This window comes from Diuraphis noxia, unplaced genomic scaffold (genome assembly GCF_037042655.1).
Source record: "Diuraphis noxia isolate RWA-SAM2 unplaced genomic scaffold, SU_Dnox_SAM2 contig0004, whole genome shotgun sequence".
NCBI classification, from domain to species: Eukaryota; Metazoa; Arthropoda; class Insecta; order Hemiptera; family Aphididae; genus Diuraphis; species Diuraphis noxia.
The window spans coordinates 57,957,067-57,978,937 of record NW_028301714.1 but is presented as its reverse complement, the minus strand read 5'-3'; the positions used below and the strand labels follow the sequence as shown (position 1 = coordinate 57,978,937).

The 21,871-nt window shown below is 27.0% G+C and overlaps 1 protein-coding gene and 2 non-coding genes across 4 annotated transcripts in view; all 3 read right to left on the bottom strand.

Annotated features, from left to right (window-relative positions):
• Positions 1 to 21,871, bottom strand: part of AdamTS-A (ADAM metallopeptidase with thrombospondin type 1 motif A) — a 100,410-nt gene that overhangs the window by 32,372 nt on the left and 46,167 nt on the right. For both annotated transcript variants that reach the window (XM_089225918.1, XM_089225919.1), the window contains exons 2-4: positions 20,059 to 20,226; positions 19,785 to 19,942; positions 14,251 to 14,379 (exon numbers count right to left, since the gene is read on the bottom strand). In XM_089225918.1, the coding sequence (XP_089082044.1) occupies positions 14,251 to 14,379; positions 19,785 to 19,942; positions 20,059 to 20,226 (455 nt within the window). The remainder of the gene's footprint in view (positions 1 to 14,250; positions 14,380 to 19,784; positions 19,943 to 20,058; positions 20,227 to 21,871) is intronic.
• On the bottom strand, positions 7,926 to 8,007 carry TRNAS-GCU (transfer RNA serine (anticodon GCU)). Its single transcript has one exon. It is a non-coding gene; the product is annotated as a tRNA-Ser (tRNA).
• Positions 11,639 to 11,720, bottom strand: TRNAS-GCU (transfer RNA serine (anticodon GCU)). Its single transcript has one exon. It is a non-coding gene; the product is annotated as a tRNA-Ser (tRNA).

The window sequence follows — 21,871 nt, the reverse complement described above, 5'->3', positions numbered from 1 at the left end:
AAAAATGTTGCAATAAAAATTATAAAAATCGTTCAATAACTTGTTTACCGATCTCTATGATCTGAAATTTATTTAACTGATAGTTTTGGTAACTCTAGCTCTGGTCGTCATGGAATGTTGGTTCGACCAAATCGAGTATCCCGGTTCAACCCAAGAATCATATGAAATAATAATACACTTTAAAATGTTTAACAATACAATATTTTGCACTCCTACTTTATTAATACATAGGTATTAGATAATTCACCGAGTATGCATCACTCTTGTCTTTTTTCTTCAACAGGTTCAATAAATCTGATTGATGCGGTAAACCATATTTTCAAATTCTTATGATTGTTTATTCTACTTAAGGTCCTATGACGATAATAACTTCTGTTTTTTTAAATGAGACCCCTCCTCTTTTTTTAAGGTAAATTGTTCATTGGCAAATTTTTCTGAAAAATTTGATGAATCATAATTAAAATTTGTACGAGTAGATTTTGAGTTATTTGTGTTCTAAAGAAAAAAATACCGTGGTGAGGGGTTTATTGTGCTTTATACATTGGCAAATTAAAATTAAGTTGCTCTCTCTCAAAAAAAAGAACGTTTTCCTAAAATTGTGTAGGCATCTATATTTTAAATTTAAAAATTCCAGATATCAAAATTTGAATAAATTAGGCATGAGGGTGAGCATGTTTAGTGAATCACTCTGTATAGTTTAATAATAGTAATTCAATCCGAAAAAAACACAGGTGGCATAATATTTCAATCATATTTTATCAGTTTTTGTTGAAATATTAAAAAAAGTTTTATTAGAGTGTTTTTATGAGCATTTAAATAAAATTTTAAGAGCCTTAAAATCATCCGCTCTTTAACTCATGAGTTCATTAACTCTTTAACTTATAAAAGATATGTTATTTAAGGTGGGTAAGTAAACAATCGGTCTGGGAATCGATGCTGGGGCCTTCCGCGCAACGTCATTTATGCCGACGGAAGCAAAAGGTAATTATTTCCGTATCACAACAGCGTTGCATTCAATGCGGAGGGTCTCTTGCTTGGCATTCGCTATAATAATTATTATTATAATTATAATATATTATTATGCATTTTACGAACGCAAAGCGGTTACAACGATAATAACCGCGTCTTGTTTTTTAACGCGAAAATCTTGCGACTTGAAGCACGTAAACCCGATAACGCTCATCGTTTTTGGCACACACACGTGTGTGTGTGTATGTGCGAGCGAAAATGGTTGTCGATCACGTGCGTCTCTTTCAAAAGCTCTGCGTGGCCAACGACCACGGCGTGCGTATTTTTACTATATTGTATATTTTATTTTAAAATATAATATTATTGTTATATAGTATTATAAATTATAATATATCATTATTATTATTATACATTTATACTGGCTCACATGCCGTACAAGCTGAACAGGCACAAATTTTCGATTTTTTTTTTATTTTGCCTCCAATCATTTCTATCATCAGACATTGACGAGTTAACGAGTTTCACGAAACGTCAACCATCCTATTATAATATAGCAGGTGCCTGATGCCTACACATTACTGCAATGCGTATTGTATATAGATACATATACACCCATATATATATATCGTTCTGGTATCAACGCTTACATACCATATAGGTACACATTTTTGTACATATTATATTATACTCGTTGAATGTAGATTTATAATATTAATAATATATATTCGAGTGATGAGGGGCACCACGTGGCGAGTGAGTAGGTATATACTATACCATTATACTAGGTACTTATATATATATGTATAGATACGTAAAAAATAATTTTTTGTATGCCACGCATATGTAGGTAGGTACGTGTGATATGTTCGCATCGTAGAATTCGTACGATATTCTTATTACATTACATCTGATTTAACGATAATAATATCCAATGTCTTATAAAATTAACTAAACGATAACGTTTGAACCGAATGGCGATAATGGGTTAGAACTTGAAAATGATAATCATCGCAGGTACCTATAATATTATTATATACCATTATATTATTATGGTTGATTCAACAATATATAATAACGTTTCAGATATGTAGGCATGCATTATAAAATACATTACCTACTCAGTAAGTAAATGTAGGTTTTTGTATGAATATTTTAATCAAATTTATCAAGCTATACTTCAAATTGAAGTTCTGGTAATTAAAACATATAACAACTGCAGTATTATAATATTTAAGTAATGATTTGATTTAGCTATAGTTTATAGACCTATGTAGTATATATATAGTAGGATCACGGCGCGGTGTATCATTATAAATATAATAATTTATAATCAATGGTGTTGATGTACTATGTCCATAGTTGTATAGCTTATATGAGTAAATTCTATATAATTTAGCTTGAAAGCACTCACGAGGTTCTTTAGAAAAGTTATTTAAAAACATTCGGCTTACTGACAGTCGCGGTGTTTATAGCGTAAACATAACTTTACCGTTTATAATTTATACAAATAAAAGGTATTTATAGTTTTTCATCTTAAAAATTTATATATCAAAGTGACCATTAATCAGTTAAAAAATACAAATCAATGAAATAATTTATTATAAGTATCTAATACGACAAATGGCAATATTCTCAATATGTAGATTATATTGCATAATTCTCTCTTTCTCTCTCTCTCTATATATATATATATATATATATATATATAGATTATAGGAACATCTGAAGCAACCAGCAGGTATACTTGCTATACAATGAATTATGTAATATGCATAAAAAAAAAACACTTGAACACGTGATCTAAAAATGTTTTATCAGTTCAGTATAATATAATAAAAGTGTAAAACCATCAAGAACCTTTATGACCAGTATATTATGGATACCCTCTGAATTGTTGCAGAAAACCAGATATGTATTGAAACATTTTAACGGATCTGCATAAAATGAGCGAACATAAATAATTTCGATTTCAGACGCGGTTTTATTTGTTTCAACATGATAAAAATCATTCCTCAGACAATATCATAAAGATCCTCTCAGTCGTTATTAAAACGAGTTTGTCGGAGTGATGTAGGCGAGGCTATCATATGAATTATTACTGTCTACAACTCGCGTTAAATAAAAAAATAAATAAATAAAAAAGAGATTAAACCTAATCTAGCTTGTGTCTACCACAACAAATATATGAGTTGTGTTCCATAGCAATAATTTGCTAAGATAATTTTATTAATGTACAGTATGATTATGTAATTATAATACAGGCGCTATTTTTTGTAAAATTTCGGACTGCACAACTAATTTTACTGCCTTAAACGAACATTTATGCACTACTATATCTTATATATACGAGTACAGCATAATATTAGAGATACAGATGTAGACAGATTTTAATGGCAGCGATGTTTCTGAGTGGACCGCTAAGCTGATGAAGAAGAAGAAGATGGAATATATGCATATATGTATAAGTATAACAATTTAACAATGCAATCAAATCAAACAAAATCATATTTTGTAGTAGCTGGTATGTAATTTTTGTTTTGTATACCGTAATGCACACTTGTACATTCGTGGTGCACATTGTGTTTTGCGGTGCACATAAAAATAGGGCCTGTTATAATATTTAGGTGTTCTTAGTATTTCAGGATCAAACCAAAAAACCAAAATCCACTTAGTTTGAGCAGTTTGAGACAGTAAAAAAAAGTTGTTTGGATTTTAAACACTGTGCCAAAAATAAAATAATGTGTTAATGGACTAATGATTGCTTGGAAACGAATGACAGACAGGTGTACAATTTCTTTCTTGATATTTCACTTAATTATTTAATTTAATATTTTTGTCCATATGTTTAGGATTATGATAATTATAAGTGAATAATACAATTTGAACTACCCATGGAGTCCTTTATGAGTTTATGATTCTGAATTACGAGTTAAGATTCATATTTTATGGATCTTAATGGCTAATATTAATTATCCTTAACGACCTTAACCTTTAATATCCAACATCAATACAATAATTATACTCCTATATTGTTATCCATTCGACTAACATCTGAAAATCATGAATTTTATAAGATTTTCTTCAATAATCAATATGTTTAGAATGTGTTGAATAATTAATTACAATTAATTAAAGTTAAAAATACAATATATGCCAGCTGCCAGATAAATAAATGTCGGTACTATAACCGCTATAACCGGCAAATATGATATTTTTGTTGTTTACAAAATAATGCAGTTGATCTTTCACAAAAATAAATAACACCGATATTTCGTGTCGAACTATAACGAGCTTAGTACTAAAAACTATTAGATAAAAAAATCAAAATTAAAAAACTATATGCATTTAGAATTGTTTACCAATAGCGTAATGTACATTTTATGATCATAATCAGGTTTTATCGACAGCGGGTTTTTATTTACTGCCAGTATCAAATACCCGTTTATGCTTTAATAAAGACATGTAATCGACAATAACGTTCATATAATACATAATTTTGTTTGATTTTATTGACAGAAAGATTATCATCGCTTTCGCATTATTTTTAAATTTAAAGAGTTGAAGACGTCTCCTTAGTGGTTAGTGCACCCGGAGGGCTTATTCCGTACGAGAGACGATGTTCAATCAACGAGAGTTGGGTTCTAAAAATGGAAGTATAAAAAAAAGTTTCTGTCTTCAGCCCATGTTCAATTGCTTTCGTGTGTTTCCATGAATGTCTTAACATTTGATTTTCGACGGGTACATGAATTGAACAGATTTTATTAACCCCGATGTCTGAGATTACATAAAAGAATGTTGGGAATGGATTAATAAAGATGCATTTAGAATTCGGTACCTAAAATGATTCGTGAAAGATAAATGGTGAACAACTGTAAATATAGATCAAAGAAATAAATCGTGAACAAATTTAATTTAAAACTTAGCCGAGTATTCAATATATGTTTTCGTTAATAAAATTAATCTTATTCTGAATAATCTAAAGTATTATTAAAGAAAAAAAACTACCATTATAATTGAAAATTATTAGTTATAAAAAATAATAATGACTATACTTAGTGCCATCGTATGTCATAATTTAAGATTGCAGGATTTTTACAAAATCATTATTTCATGGACTTACACAGACGTATATGTTAAATTAATTATATTTTGAATGAAAAGACTAGTGTATCTAAATTACACCTCGCAAATACATGTTACTAGTCTGAAATGTATATTTCGAAGTTATATACCTTCGACAGATATTACAGGATCCATCCAATTCATTTCACCAGAAACTAGTGTAGGCAAACCTACCAAATATTAAATTGCTTGAGAGAGATTTATGATTCTTTAATTTGAACTAATTTTTTTTAAATATTTTTTACTTCGAAGTCGTTTAAACTGTGACCTACGCTTCCATTTTAATTATAATTTATGACAATAATCGTACCGTTTAAAAGTTACTATATGGAGTTAATATATCAAAATACAACTTATTATTTACAAATATGGTATCGTAGATATTTCACGTATGATAAATAACTATAATAATAAATAACTTGCTTTTATGCCATTAGATACAATTTACTGAGAAATAACGATAGGAACAGGAATGCTGGAAGTCGTATCATTTAACTTCATAATAAGTAATAGCTATAATAAGGTATACAAGGTATACAAGGTACACCAGAATGGTCTGCGTATAAATACATATAAAAATATTAAAACTTCCTTACTGTACCTATCTATAACTATCACAATATTATTCGGTAAGGAAGCTTTTAAATTTCTCGAGTCATTATTTACTCAAGCTTCGTATAACATTAATTCAAGAGAATGAATATTCCTAAAACTTCAATGAAATTATCAATATATAACTATAACTTATAAATTCGTGAATATGTGATATGTGACTAGTTACTATTAATATTTTAATATACTTAATAGGTGACATTATTGTGGTTATTTTAGTAATTATAATTTATAAATCTAAATGTACCTAATGTGTTTGATAAAAACATATATATTATTATTATTATTATATAATTATTAATTAATTAATTAAAAATAGTTTATTTTATTGTTTAAATAAACACACCAATCAAAATAGTATAACAAGTAGATAGTATAGTTACCATGGACATTGAACTGCACTGATCAGCATGCCATGGTATACCTATTATATTAATAGTAAAATATAAAATACGTAAACAAATCCATATACACGATTTTACACCTGGGACACGTATTATAATTGAACCCAAAAACTTACATAAATATTTTAATTACATCTCACATTGAATAATATTCCAATGGACGGCGGACGACCGTATTTCGTTACGCCACTTATTTTTGAAAAACTATATAAAATAAATAACATTGAGCCATCTATGTGGTTATTTTTTCGTAATATATAGTGATGTGTGCAATACTGCTATTTAATTATAATTAGTCGATTATAATATTAATTATTACAAACCAATTGATTGATTATATAATACGTTGTTCTAAAACAATTGAATGTACCTACTACAAATAATAGTAGAAAAGATAATAATCGAACATTTTTAACTATAGATAGTACAGACTAAATATTACACAATATATTTTAAATGTCAAATAAAAATATAAGGACTAATTATCTTTCATAAAAAAATATAATAACTAGGATAATTCAAAAATTAATTATTTAATGATCGATATAGATGCATCAACATTTTCAAGACCATCATCCGACAATAATTTAACCGTAAAAAGAGTGGTTATATTTGGAGAAAAAAATTGCATTACCATATTGAATATTTAAAAAAGAAATAAAAATCTAAGAATTTGTAAATATGTTTATTAAGTACACATTAATGTTTATAGTAGGTACTTATACAAAAATCCAAAAATCGTAAACGAAGGGAAAGGGGATGAGAATGCTCAATGAATCATCTGGTATACGAAATACAAAATTATAAATAATTATCTAGATGACGATCATTATCACTTTGATAAATATAACAAAGCATAATAAAATTAGACATAACCAGACGTTAGTCAAATAAATTATTAAATGACCTTTACTAAAAAGTGAAAAGTCGTTGAACTTTTTTGTATGTATTACACACAATTATTTACAACGTTTCATTATAAATTATGATTTGGAAATAACCTTTTAGAGTTATAGGAGTTACGTCTCCAAAAGTAAAAATCTAACAAATGTCAATAAAAAATTATTAGAAATTCCTAAAAAAAAGACTTAAAAAGCTACTATTTATTTCGGAATACTAACCATTAAACAATTTGTGAGCATTATTTAAATAGTATTTAAGACCACTACGACGCGATAAAAAATTTAAACAATTATATAGCGTGTAAAATATTATAATATATAATGAAGAGTTTACTTTATAGTTATTTTGAAGACATCGAAAACTATAAATTTAACGTTCATAATATTAATGTAATAAACAAAAGAAACATTTCATATTGTTACCATTTTATATCAATTTAAGGAAAAATAGAAATTGGGTATAATAGAGTTTAACCAATTCGGTTTGTTCGGAATCGAATATACTTTGTCGAATACTGAATGTTAAACATGATTACAATAACAATATACGACCACGGTCGGTTTAATCTGATACAACATTATACTATAGTTTATATTATACACAGAAGGCAGTGGAAAAAAGTGAAACGTCTGGCCAATTATACTGAAAATAAACTCTGGTTTTTAGAATCAAAATTAAAATAGATACTTAATTGTTTTTATATGTGTGTAATGTAATTCAATTTCTTTGCTCAGCTGCTGCTGTTGCTGTACCGATCGATTGATATGGTGCCAAATAACTATAATATATCCCGCGAAGCAACACGCAGACGTGTACTTCGTTTCTGTTTTTCATTTGATGGATTAAATCGATGAAAAAATTTGGAAATATTTCACTAAAATGGGAAAAAAAACAAAAAATTTTTTTTAACGATTTCGACGAAGATGGGATTCGAACCCACGCGTGCAGAGCACATTGGATTAGCAGTCCAACGCCTTAACCACTCGGCCACCTCGTCCCGTTAGCGAAAAGGGCGTATTGAATGGCTCTTATGCGCCAGACCTTTTCTTTTTTTATTATTAGATAAGATTTTTAATAATTTTAGACGAAATGCATTTTACTGAATGTGAAACGGTTTGAATTTAAGTGACAGATTTTTAAGTTGTAATCAAAAATTGTAATATTGCCAAAATATCTATTAATTCGTTTTTTAATAAAAAGTATTAAATATTAGGTTCAGCCATTTAAAAAAGTAACTATATATTATTACTACAATACTACATATTACTATATTAGTATGTTACACAGTTAATGTTCAATGATATACTATACTTTTTCTAAACAACCATAGGTTTGGACTTCCAATAATTAATTAAAAAATATAAACACTATACTCCATCAAAATAAATTTAAAGTAGTTAGGCATTAGTACGTTAGAAGTTACTTTTTTGCTAAACATCCAGGGTCCAGGGCCAAACTGGGCCATTGTACTACCATTCTACAGCACAGTGCGCCGCAAGCTATGGTTATGTAAAAAAAAATGTATATAAATATAAAAACAATCTAATTATGCAAGGGCATAAAAGGCTTTCTAGTTAAACATAGTAGGTACTAGGTAGCACCATGACACATAATATTATGTTATATTTAAGATATGTGATTAAAATATTATATTTCAATAATAAAAATCAGTACAAATTTACCGAGAGTTTTGCAGTTGACAGAATTATCACAAAAACACATCAAAATATTAAATAAACACAGAATACAACAAAATACGCGAAGACTACTGGTGCAATGGTAGTGGTGAATGATGATACTATGGTTGTACAGGTTGTATATATAAATTATAAATATATATAAAGACATATTTAATAATTTGATGTTCGACGATATTTTGGTTTTGGACATTATTTAAAACTCATCTCATACTTTATCTAAGTTATTATCAAACACATAAATATATAATTATAAGATTTTACCTATATGTACCTATATGTATTTATATATTTTACATTTTCTTTGTAATCAAAATTGAAAAAGTTTCTAAATCTTAATCCTTATAAAATTTGGGTGGAGGTAAAAATACTAAAGAAAAAAATGTAATATTTTGTTGGTTGAAGTTTTGCTATTAAATTTAGGAAGCTGGGCCAGTTGCAGGTTACAGAAAATAGTGGGCCGAAACCCTTCCAGTCCGGCCCTGCATACATCTGTTTTACACCTTAGTCGGTACTTACTGGTGCTATTATTTGCGAGGCCTGTTCAAATCATAATGAAATTTGTGCACTCGACTGCTCGAGTACTCACATAGTCACATTACTAAAAAACTTAAGTATCGTCTTTATCCCTAAATAGTTAATTATTCTATATCATTCTTTTCAGATTAAAAGTAGGTGATGCCTATACCTAACTATTATCGTCTATATAATATATTACATATGTATTATCATTGAGTATAGATAGTATCTATATAGTATCTATACTATCTATACTCAATGGTATTATCTTCGCAGATACTTATTAAGAATAGTGTATCTATATTTGTTATATTTTTGTTTATCCCAAACAAAAATATTATTCTCATTAGTTTCCTCAATAAGTACTTCAATACGGTTATCATCACTTCCGTAATCCGTTGACATTGAACATTGTTCCTCTATGCACAAAAAGATAATGACTGACCAACAATCGCAAAATATTCAAATTCAAGAACTTAAGAAAATTACATCTTACCGTACAGATGTGGGTACAGACGGTACAGTGCAAATGTTATAGGTACTGTAAAATTATTATGAAAAAATTGTTATCTAATAATAATACCTTTATGTTTTTTTCCATTTGTTTTTGTTTTTTGTTTTATGTTACAGACCAACACGAAAATGATAAGTACAGATTAGTAAACTTGTGTACAAACTATTTGTAATATGTAAATCACGTAATTTTGATTTTTATATTTTATTTTCAATTCTATTTTCAATTTAAATATCATGTTCTATGCTGTTTTTCAAAAATAAAGTAAAAAATAATACGCGTATTTTGTCGTTTTTGGTTTCACATTCCGATCATTTTTAATGTAACAAGTCCCAAACCAATAACACTAAAACAGTGAGAAGTCAGCTGTGTCCCTGACTCCCTGTATAATAAGGCCTGCGCACTTCCAACGCGTCGACACTGACCTTAGTCCAACGCTTACATAGTGGATAGTGTCTATAATGTATATGACCTGGTTCCTATAAAGTGACTACTATAAGTACATATATCTTGTTTATTTGTAAGTGTATTATGATTTATGAATAGTATAATCTACATTTATTATTTAACAAAAACGAATTCAAACGTATAAAAATATAATAACATTATAATAATTTATTAATACAATTAATGTTATGGGTACCTACCTTATTTTAAAGTTAAAGCGGTAAATTATATTTTTATGAAATAGATTTACCTATTAAAAAAAAAACTTTTGTAATGCCGGTTTAAAAAATATTATAAAATAGGCAATGGAGTTGTTCCGTTATATAGCGTCTTCTACATCTTTCTATAAAAAAGTTTTGAATAATGAATTATAAAAAACATTCATTCATACAAACGAAATGTCATTCGAACGTATAAAATTACCATGTGTATTGCTGGTTAATGTCGACAGACAAATGTAATATATATCATTATGTAACCCTATATATTCCTATTTAACATTTATAATTATTTATTGTAGATGCTATTGACAATACGGAATAAATAATAATAATAATAATACGCAAATATTTGCACTTGGACGATTGAAGGTAGGTAATATTCCTATTATAGGGACCTGCAATAGGACATAATATTATGAGGTACTTATGCAGGTCCTATACTTGCACTTTGCAGGCGCATAATAAATACATAATAGTATAATGAACACAATAATACACAATAATAATTACACATGGTCACATGGATAATACCATTCTGATTTCATACCACAACAGAGAAGGTGCCAATTATAATAATATTATACATATATAGGCACATATATCTAAAATATAAATGAGACTGATGTCTGTACATTTTTTATTTGTTTATATTTAAATAAAACGATATGGTATTAACTGTAGTTGAAAAATGGAAAATAAATAATTACCTGACAAATTATTTTATACTATTCATATTATGATATCAAGTACTTATATTATTTTGTTATTTGTATGGAATCTTATAAATTATTATTTTGAATAAATTATGCGTTAGCCGGTATATGACGTAACTATATGTGACGAATACCGTGATAAATTGTAGTTATAGTTTATAATAAAATTACTAAGTCTTTTTTTTACATTCATTAAAAAAAAATATACAAACTGAAAACATATTACAATAAGGATATGGGAGAAAAATGTATGTATATTGGCAGTGATTTGTTTGAAGATAGCATTTACCCAACAGTAGCAATCGACTAACATAATTATTAATTACTAAATATATTATTCATTTTCAACTCAGTTGAGTTAAATTTTGAGAAAAAAAAAAATAACAAGTAAATAGAAGCGTACTTGGATAGTAAAAATATGTAAATTGCTGATCAATTATCATTATTTATCAATGGTCCAATGTAAAATAAAAAAATTATAAATGTAAAAAAAACCAAAAAACATATTGCACGGTACCGACGAGGATGGGATTCGAACCCACGCGTGCAGAGCACATTGGATTAGCAGTCCAACGCCTTAACCACTCGGCCACCTCGTCTCGTGCAAGGACAAGCCAAAAAAGTTTAATTTAAACTACTTTAAAAATATTTTAAATCAACTAAACTATAATATTATAATTGTTTAATGAAGCGTCAAGACTAAACAATATATGTGTACGTAATGTGTATAATGTAATAACATATATTCATAATTTTGCGAGTCTATCTTAAAATATACAAATTGCAGATTAAAATAAAATAATTTAAAAAATAATCATTTGTATATTTTAAATCTATTATAAAGTATATCAGTTATCAGTATATATAAGTGTTATAATAGCACTTATTAGTACTTACGTATATTATACATTAATATAAATATTATATATTTATATACCTGTAAAAACCTATAGGTACTTAGTAAATTTTGATATTTTGTATATAGATAGGAAAAAATAAAAATTCGGATTACAGTTAAAACAGTTATAGGAGGGTACCTATTTATTTATTTTATTGTTCTGTTAGATTAGGTTAGGTTTATAAAATTATTTTAATTAATATTAAAAGACTACGATATTTTTGTTTTTTAATCTATATACATATACAACTGAGATTTAGACAATTGAGTAAGTACCTACATTTGAGTAGGTTTATATATTATCAATAAAGAATGTTTTTCAATATACGAGTCGCAAATAATTTTGATGGGTCTCTTTCCTATAAAGGTTTAGTATTTTAGTTAGTAAATTTAATTTAGTTTAATTTAGTTAGGTTTAGTAGATTTAGTAACAACAGGACTACAGGAGTATAAAAAAGTAGATCAGCATTTCGGTGGTGGATGTTTGCCCCTTCAGCATCGTCCCTTCAGTCCTCGGACATAATAGTGTAATTTTACTGTATTCGATTTGAATGCAATGATTGCATTCAATAAAAAACGATTCTGAGCGGACGATGGAATCTTTTTTATTTAATTTTAATCGTTTCTATGGTGATAAACAAAGCGTTATAAGAACAGCTTAAAAGCGATTTATATAAATAGGTAATTTATATAATTATTATTATTATTTATAATTAAGAAATATCGAAACAATGAAGAAAAAAAACTGGTAAGTAAGTGGATGTCGCTCTGCAGTATAGTAGGTTACAAGTTGGATTTTTGAATTGATATAATATCATTGTATACGAAAAACTATTCTGAGTGGAGACGGTTTATCAGTCTAGGATATGTTATACTGCATTAATTATATTGTTATAATTTCAAAAAAAAAAAAAAACGTCGTCCGTAATTATTTAATATTATAAAATCGTGAAATCTCGAAATCGTACGTTTTTCTCCTTTAGCCGCTTTTATAAAAATGGCCTCTCTAAAGTACCAGCTCAAGAACATTACCTTTCAGAAAATATGCTACACTTGATACTTTTGAGCAAATTAAGAAAAAGAAAAGGTGTTTACAGAATAAAAAATAAAAACAAAAATAAATAAACATCATTGTAAAACTAATACATTCCTCGCTCCGCTCAGAATCTAAAATGATTTTAAATTTTAAAATCTTTTCACTTAGCTACTTTACAGAACTAAGTATTAATTATTATTTAGTATCAAATAATATTATTAAAATAAAATGATAAAATTGCTTATAATAAAAAGGATTATTAATATTACTTTAAGTATTATAAATAATTAGGCATTAGTATAATATTTGATTTCTTTTTGATATGAGGTCGATTACCTAAAAAAAAAAGTAAATTTGTGGGCCCTCATAACAAAAAGGTTGGAAAACACAGGTTATATGTGGAGTATCAGTAGTGCATTGACTATACAGTACGCGTATATTAATGTTGCAATTTTAACGAGGCACCTTGGGATTCACAAAAATATTTTAATCTTGAAAATAACCAAAGATCAAGATATCTTTGTTAGGTATTGAAGAACCGGCAAAGAATGTTGTACCCATTTAATATTATACTAAGGATTGTAATTTATAAATCGTACATCGTAAAGTTAATGTATTGTTCACTGTTTATGTAAAAGTAGAATATTATGTATTTGAGTAAATTTATATTCTTACATGTTAGATTGTGACCGATAACACTGTCTCTACAGTCTACACTCTAGATGACTTTATATATATATTAGGTAGTTATTAGGTAGGTACATAGGTTTTCATCGAAAAATCCACTACATACCAAGTGTAAAATCAGCTGTTATTGTTCAAAACAATATATATTTCGATCTACGTAATACTTTGTTGTTGACACTTGACGGTAACTTGATGATATGTTTAATATATAGCAGCTATTGTTGTAACCTAAGTTCATTTTTTCATTTTTTTTTTCTATTACAGAGAATTAAATAAGAGATCCTACATGTTATGAATTATTACACAAATGACAAATACACAATATTAGGTATATGTAAAATGAGGTGAAATTTTTATTCGAATGTGTTTTATATTCAGTATATTAAATTATATTACTAAATAAGCTGCTTAAATTATTATTAAAATAATATGTATATAACATTTTGCTTAAGATTATATAAACAGTTTTGAAAACGTAATGTGAAAATAAAATGGTTGATATACTCACAATTCCACCACAAAGGCTTACAGAAACGACAGAGTCAGGTTCACCAGAAACATTTCCCGAATAGAAACATCCATTAACCTTCACATTGGGTGGTTCTCTCCAAGACTCGTTATGCTTCATACGAGTAATCTACGATAACAAAAAATGTGAATTCAAGATTATTTTGTTTGTATTATTAATTTTGAAAATCATAAAAACTTATAAATCGTTTAATATTTGTATATTTTATACAAGACAATAAAATAGGTTGTTGGTCGATTTATTAAAACATCATGTACAGATAATATCATTAGCAACAATATGTTTTGGCATTTTACCAATATCAAGACAGATATACTAAATAATCGTCTATTACTTCTAAAAGTCTGAATTATGTTTAAAATGAAACAAATTATACATCATCAGAACGGATAAAATAGTCACGCTTTATTTAATATTAATCACGTTTATTATTCTGTAACACAAAAGCTTTTGTTTTACTATTTATATACATGATTGTTATGATGAATATATTCTATATAAATATATAATGATAAAAGTACTATAGCTGCTTATAATTTTTTTTTAATTTCATACTTGAAATATTTTAGAGATGCATCATGCACATCTAAATTTGTTTGGGCAATATAATTATTAATTAATATTATTTAAATAAGTTTATATACTCGTACATAAAAGGTAATAACTTGTTATAATAATATTTTATTTTAAAGTTCAACTAGGTGGGTAGGTATAGTTAATAATTATTCGTGTCTTATCATCGAATTCAATCAAAATGAAACTGTTATATATAAAATGTTGTAATACGCATAATAATAACATATATTTATTATAAGTACTCATTTACGATAAGTTTAAGTAGTATCATTCTTGCTTTTATATATATAAATGAAATATGCATTTTTACAGTTTGTTAATATTACAATATAAGTAAATAAGTTGTATATTATAACTAATTCAAAGTATTATATATATTTATATAGCTAGTATGATAAAGATGCCTTCGTCAAAAAAAAATTCGTATAATAATTTTTAATTTTCAAATTATTTCGTGGTACCTATAAGTACATTTTACAAGTTATATTACATATTTTATCAAAAATAAAATATTTAAAATATTATTAAGTTGTTTATTTTCTCATTTCAGTACATAGATAATGGTGATAATTTACAAATCGGTTAAACAATAATTAATCTCTCATAAAATGTTGGCTATAATAATTATATAATTTTATAATTATTATGTAATCAATATGATTTTCTTTTTATAAAATAACAATCTAAACGCATACTCGATTCTAAAATATGGGACTTATGAAATATGTTTTAATCGTAGCTCATAACTTATTACTCATATAAGTAACATATACAAAATTATAGCAGGTATATTATAGGTACTACATCTAGTACTAGTACCTACACCGTTTAATAGCAATATATATATACAATTTAGCTAAACATGATATATATTATTTAAGTATGATAATAATATTATATGTAGTTTTAATTATTACTTATTACTTATTATTAGTATAGGAAATATTCTAATTATTGTTGTAACATTATGATTATGATAATCCAACTAAATCCCGAAAAACTATTAAAAATAATTTAGTCGTAACGATACAATAAAATGTATAGTATTATATTCTTGGGGGCAATACACGCGGTCCTCCCCGACGATTTCACAATCCAACAGCACTCGTATTTAATATTAATATAAACGCAGACGAACGACGGATTACACGGGCACTGTAATATGTGTATAACCCTGAATCACATAAGCAATAAAATACGAGATCACACGCTGCTGGGGACGATGCACGCGGTATTGCAACGGAATAAAAAAAAAAAAAAATGTATAACCAACGCTATAATATTATTATGTCCGATGTGTACGTAAAACCAGGTATACGGTCGTTCAACAGTATACCTTATAGGTATATTACGTGTATACCAGAGTATAATACCTACTGCTGCAGTCTTCGGGTCAACAGTCGATATTCATCCTGTTTGAATAAGTGGCAGCAGAAAACATAAGAGAACGCGTATATCCCGGTGGACACTTATTATTATTATTATTATTATTATTATTATGTTATACTCTCGTTTAATTGTTTCGATAAGACCTATATTGTAGAAAATACACAAAATATATTATAATATAATTTATGTGTACATGTGTATAAATATAAAAATTAAATCTAATGAAGGCTGTTAAAAACCCGTTGGATGAAATATATACAGAATGATTCATACCTAGAATATCCGCCCACATTTTTTCCTTTGATAATGAATTTATTCGAATTCTGATTTTTAGGATTTACAAGCAGGCACCTATGTTTTATTTGAAGACCATATTTTCAATTACTTCAATTTTTCCATACCATTTAAGGAAACTGTATGTAACTTATTTTTTTCAGACGTTGAAGACGAATCACTTTTACCGTAGATCATAGATGATTTTTTTTTTAAATTACCTACCTAATGAATCTCAATCAAAGTTTAAACGTACCTAGTTTATAAAATGTGTATCATATGCCAAGGATAATAGTCTTTAAAAATTGGTTTACAAAAATACAAAATATATTTACCTACCTATTTAATATTAAATTCAGCATTTATTATAGGTACCTAACCTAACCTTTAACCTATTCAGATAATTAGTAAAAATTATAAATTGCTGATAAATTAATATTAATATTATAATTTTGAAATCATAATAAGACCGATATATTTAAACCCTATATTAATGGTCGATGGATCTATATCATTCTCATAGATCCCAAAATTAAATAACTTAAAAACTATTCGTTTTAATTTCAATTTAAATACAAAAAAATGTTCAAAAAAAGTGATTCAAATTTTAAAATAATAAGTTGGTAGTATCCCAGGGTCCACCTTAAATGAAAAATTCTAAGTATTTTAAAATATAGTCCTTAAGCAGTTTACTTACCTATGAATTCCAAAAATTAAAATTTGTTTATAATGAAAACGTGGAGGTTTGCTTATATTTGATGAATCACCCTGTATATGTGTACAATTTCTTTTTCCAGTAGGTGCTGTACATATAAGGCATCACTCCAGACTAAATAGTTAATTATGCGGAGAAATAAAACTTTTCTTCTGTAAATAATAATATGAAATCCGATATTCTATAATATTATGTATAGGTATCGATTTATACGTGTGTATGGATAAGTTGGTAACAACCAACAGGTTTGTACAGATAATATAAAGATGCGTTGTTTAACGCGGACGAAAATCGTGGAATTATAAAACACAATACAGAATAATAATTGTCGTAAAATATTTTAGCGTAGTATATCCCGAACATAGACTTATAATTATTTTTTATCGGACAATATATTATAGTAAAGTACTTAATAACTATAAACATACCTACTGACCTACGTGAAAACGAAATCACTGCAGTAGTCAATATTATAATTATAATATATATAGGTAGGTATTCATATTAGGAACATTTAAAAACAGCTCTAGGTGTACTTAAATTTAAATTATAAAACTTAAGAATGCCGTTATCTTAAGTAATTATCCGGATTCTTGACTTGACCTCATCTACGGAGTAGATGATTGAATATTTAAAATAAGATAAGAGATAATCAAATGATCAATTTATAAACATTAGCATACAAATAGTTTGAAAACACTTTCTTTTTTCCCAAAAAGTGGACTTACCTAGAAAATATATTATACATGTACAATATACCTATTATGTCCTATATATTATATTATAAAAATCAATTGAGAAAAATAATCATATAATATATCACGGACTGCTTTGAATAAATTATTTTTTGTTTATTGTGTTTCATTGACTGGTATTTCATTACAGTATTTGATAAAAAATGGATTGTTAAATATCCTCTCTCCCCCCTCCCACCAAAAAAAAAAAATGAAATAAAGAAATATTTTATTATTTTGTTGATTACTTCGGGTAAAGTTGAATTATTTTACTTAATATAGTTTTTAGTTTTCGGCGCTGCAGTAGTATACAAAAAATAATTATGTACACCTGAATGCATTTTAATGTATAATTATTAATTATATAATATGACAAATATACAAATATCAAAAATGTTATTTATTATTGATTTTTTGGTCTGAAATTTATAAAATCTCCGTTATTTTCTTTCGTCGAAGAATTCATGTTTAAAAACAATTGCACATAATGCAAGCATATTATTAATGTATATATATATACTTACAATGAAAATAACGCTAGGGTCTATGAACTTAGACTTAAAAATATCGAGTAGGTATGATACAAATTGTAGAATAAACTAATATTCAATCGCGTTAAAAATTTTTACGATTTACTTCAATCCATTGATTTTCTATATGTTTCTAACAATAGGTATCTACTTAAATTACAATTTTAGCTCATTTTTTTTATCGTATTTGAATAAATCATAATTAGGTACTTGTTAAAAATATTATATTTATATTTAATCTACATAATATGTTATATACATTTCACTAAGTAATCGTAAAATAATTTATTGATTTGAGAATAATAAATAAATTTAATTGTCTTCTATAAAAATATAATAAGACTACAATTAAATAAGTCCATAATAAAATATACATATTTATTGTGTAACGGTCATTTTTAAGATGCTGCAGTAAAATATACGCTGATAATATATACGGTATAAATCATTTCTATATAGCACGCCTATTGCCATTTTATTTTATTATATTTCAAGTGCTAATCAAATAAAATATATCATTTATAGACTTGCCATGTAGTTTAATAATTTGTTAATACTAATATTAATATGTTTCTGTTATATCGATGATACTAATTATGATGATGGTTAATTTGTTATGGATATTTGAAGAGGATCTAAATATGAAATACCTACATTTGTATATATGCATGTTCTCAAGAATTGAATTATGTATTCGTTCATCTATTAAAGAAAAAATTAATCGATCTCGAAAAAATATACCCTATAAAGCAATTAAGTAAACGACGGTTATTACTTTTTTATCATTACATAATCAATAAATTACATCCAATAAAATCGCCAAAATACATGCATCATGTCACTTGTAACTGTGTAAGATATTTTTATATGTATATGACATTTAATCCGTTGTTCTAATATTATTATATTAATATCATATTCCAAACGCTAGAAAAGTAATTTTCATAATGGTCTCCCTTTAAAAAAAAAAACTTTTAACTGCAATTATTGTTAAATAGAAAAATTGCCGAACTTTTAGAACGATAATTTTTAGTGAGGAAAATGCACCGAATTCAGTCTTACGTTAAATGACACGTGTTGTATCGAAATAAAATTTAATTTCTTTTGTATGATCGGAAATATCAACTGTTTAAAAAAATAAAAATAAATGTTTTATGTATGTATGGCAGGTACCAGTAATTTAAATATAATGAGCATTGTGCTGTTACATTATGGTTTTTCATGTACGGAATTAACAGCATAATACCTAATGTTAATGTTTACATCCTTTTTTTTTAATTTCAAACCTCCACTCACTTTAATATCGGGAGAAACAAATTTGGAGTCTTGAATAAGCACCAAATGAAATAGATGTCCAAATGCCGTAAACTTGTATTGAGGATGAGGATCCCATATGAATGCTGTTTTGTGTCGATATTGCCCAGAATGGTGTTTAACAAGTTTTTCTCGATCAACTTTACAATAATAATAATAACATATCATTTACTGTCAATATATTATCAAATATTAAAAATATACTCGATGGCTAGTATATTTTATGGTACGTGTTTTAGATTTATAAGAAACTTACGTCTGTTTTGGTCACCACCGTAAAGAATATCGTGTGTGTGCAACGATTCAGGTATTGACTTTATTGGCTTTACGTATTCTCGTTCAAACCGGCTGATATCCGACAAATCGATCGTTGATGATTTTTTTCTAAGTAATTCGGGAACCATAGACATCGTTTGAGTTTCATCTGAAATTAAAACAATTTATTATTAGATATCTAAATTCATACAGCTAAATATGTAATTAAAATTGTAATTATTGAAACAACATGATTACTAATACCTATATAGTTCTATTAAGTCTAAATGAAGAAAAAAATTTAAATATTGCAAAAGTTTTTGCTCCGATCGACTAAACTATATTATATTTAGCAGTAACAAATAATATTATTATTATATTATCTAACATAAAAGTAAAAAAATAAATGTATATAAGATGAGATATTATAAATGTAAATATTATCATATACAAATGTTTTTTATGAACAGTTTTATTTATACTTCGTTAATCGCTATCTTTCCTTGAAAAAAAAAATAATAGAGATTAACATAAATATACATAAACTTTTTTCCAAGTTTTCGTACTTTTTATCTTTAAAGAAAACAAAAAGGAAAAAATTCTACCTTCATTTATTTTATAACTGCATTGAAATCAACTTTTTGAAGTTAACATTTAAAGTGCACATATCATATTGCAGTACCGCATCGTTAAATAAAAAAATGAAATATGAATTCAGTTAATAAAATAATAATTCGAAAACGGTTTTGAATATAAGAAAATACATTATACCAAGATTAAACTTTTAATTTATCGTTTAGTTTAATTTATCTTACATTTTGTTATTAAAACTATCAATCAAATCTATCGCTTTTAAATTCTGAAGTTGATTGGTTTAAATTAAAACAAAAACACAAACACACAGCTGGAATTAAGTGTTTGCAATACGAGTATAGTCACGTTACGCAGTTAAAATTATTTTGTAGTATAGTTTCAGGAAACGTGAATCGATTTTCTAACGTACTTACAACAACAACTATAGTCTATAACACTTAACGTGAACGATATCTTCGATTAAACGTTACACGCGAATAAATACGATATCATTTCGTAACGTCAGAATATTTTAATAATATAACAACTGCTGGCGAGTATTATAAATAATATGTAATAAAAACAAATAACGACAAATGCGTATAAAAGAAAAATTGCGAAGTCAGACTGCAGCAGGACACCACAAAGCTATGCCGCCGCCGCCGTCTGTCTATAAAGTTATTATTATTAATTTAACTACACACACATATATATTATATAGGTATATAAGTACGCTGTACACGTATATTGTGATGCGTATAGTGAGCAAAAAAAAAAAAAACGAATCTGGAGGAGCCGTTCTCGGAGAATGTCGTGACTTCCTGGCCGACGCAAATCGATTCAGAGTTAGTTTATATACCTAACAATGCCTACCTAGGTATAATACGAGGGAACATGTAAATATTTCGCAACGTTCATTGTCAAGGACGAAGAAAACCGGGTGCGTTGGCATCGCGTGGTTTCGACTTTATTGATTTTTTTTTTCTCTTAATTCGTTAATACATAATAATATATTAGGACCTGATATATAGAATGAGCAAGTGGTTCCTCGTGAAAGACATTTTTGTACACTGTCCAGGAAGGTAGGTAGTACGAATAAAAAAAAATTCAAATTCTCTCATGCACGAAATAATATTTATTATTATTACATCGCCATCGATATCGATCGATCGATCAGGTGCCGGAGAACCGAAGCTCTTGGAATTTGAATATGATATATTATCATTATAATAACGGTCGTC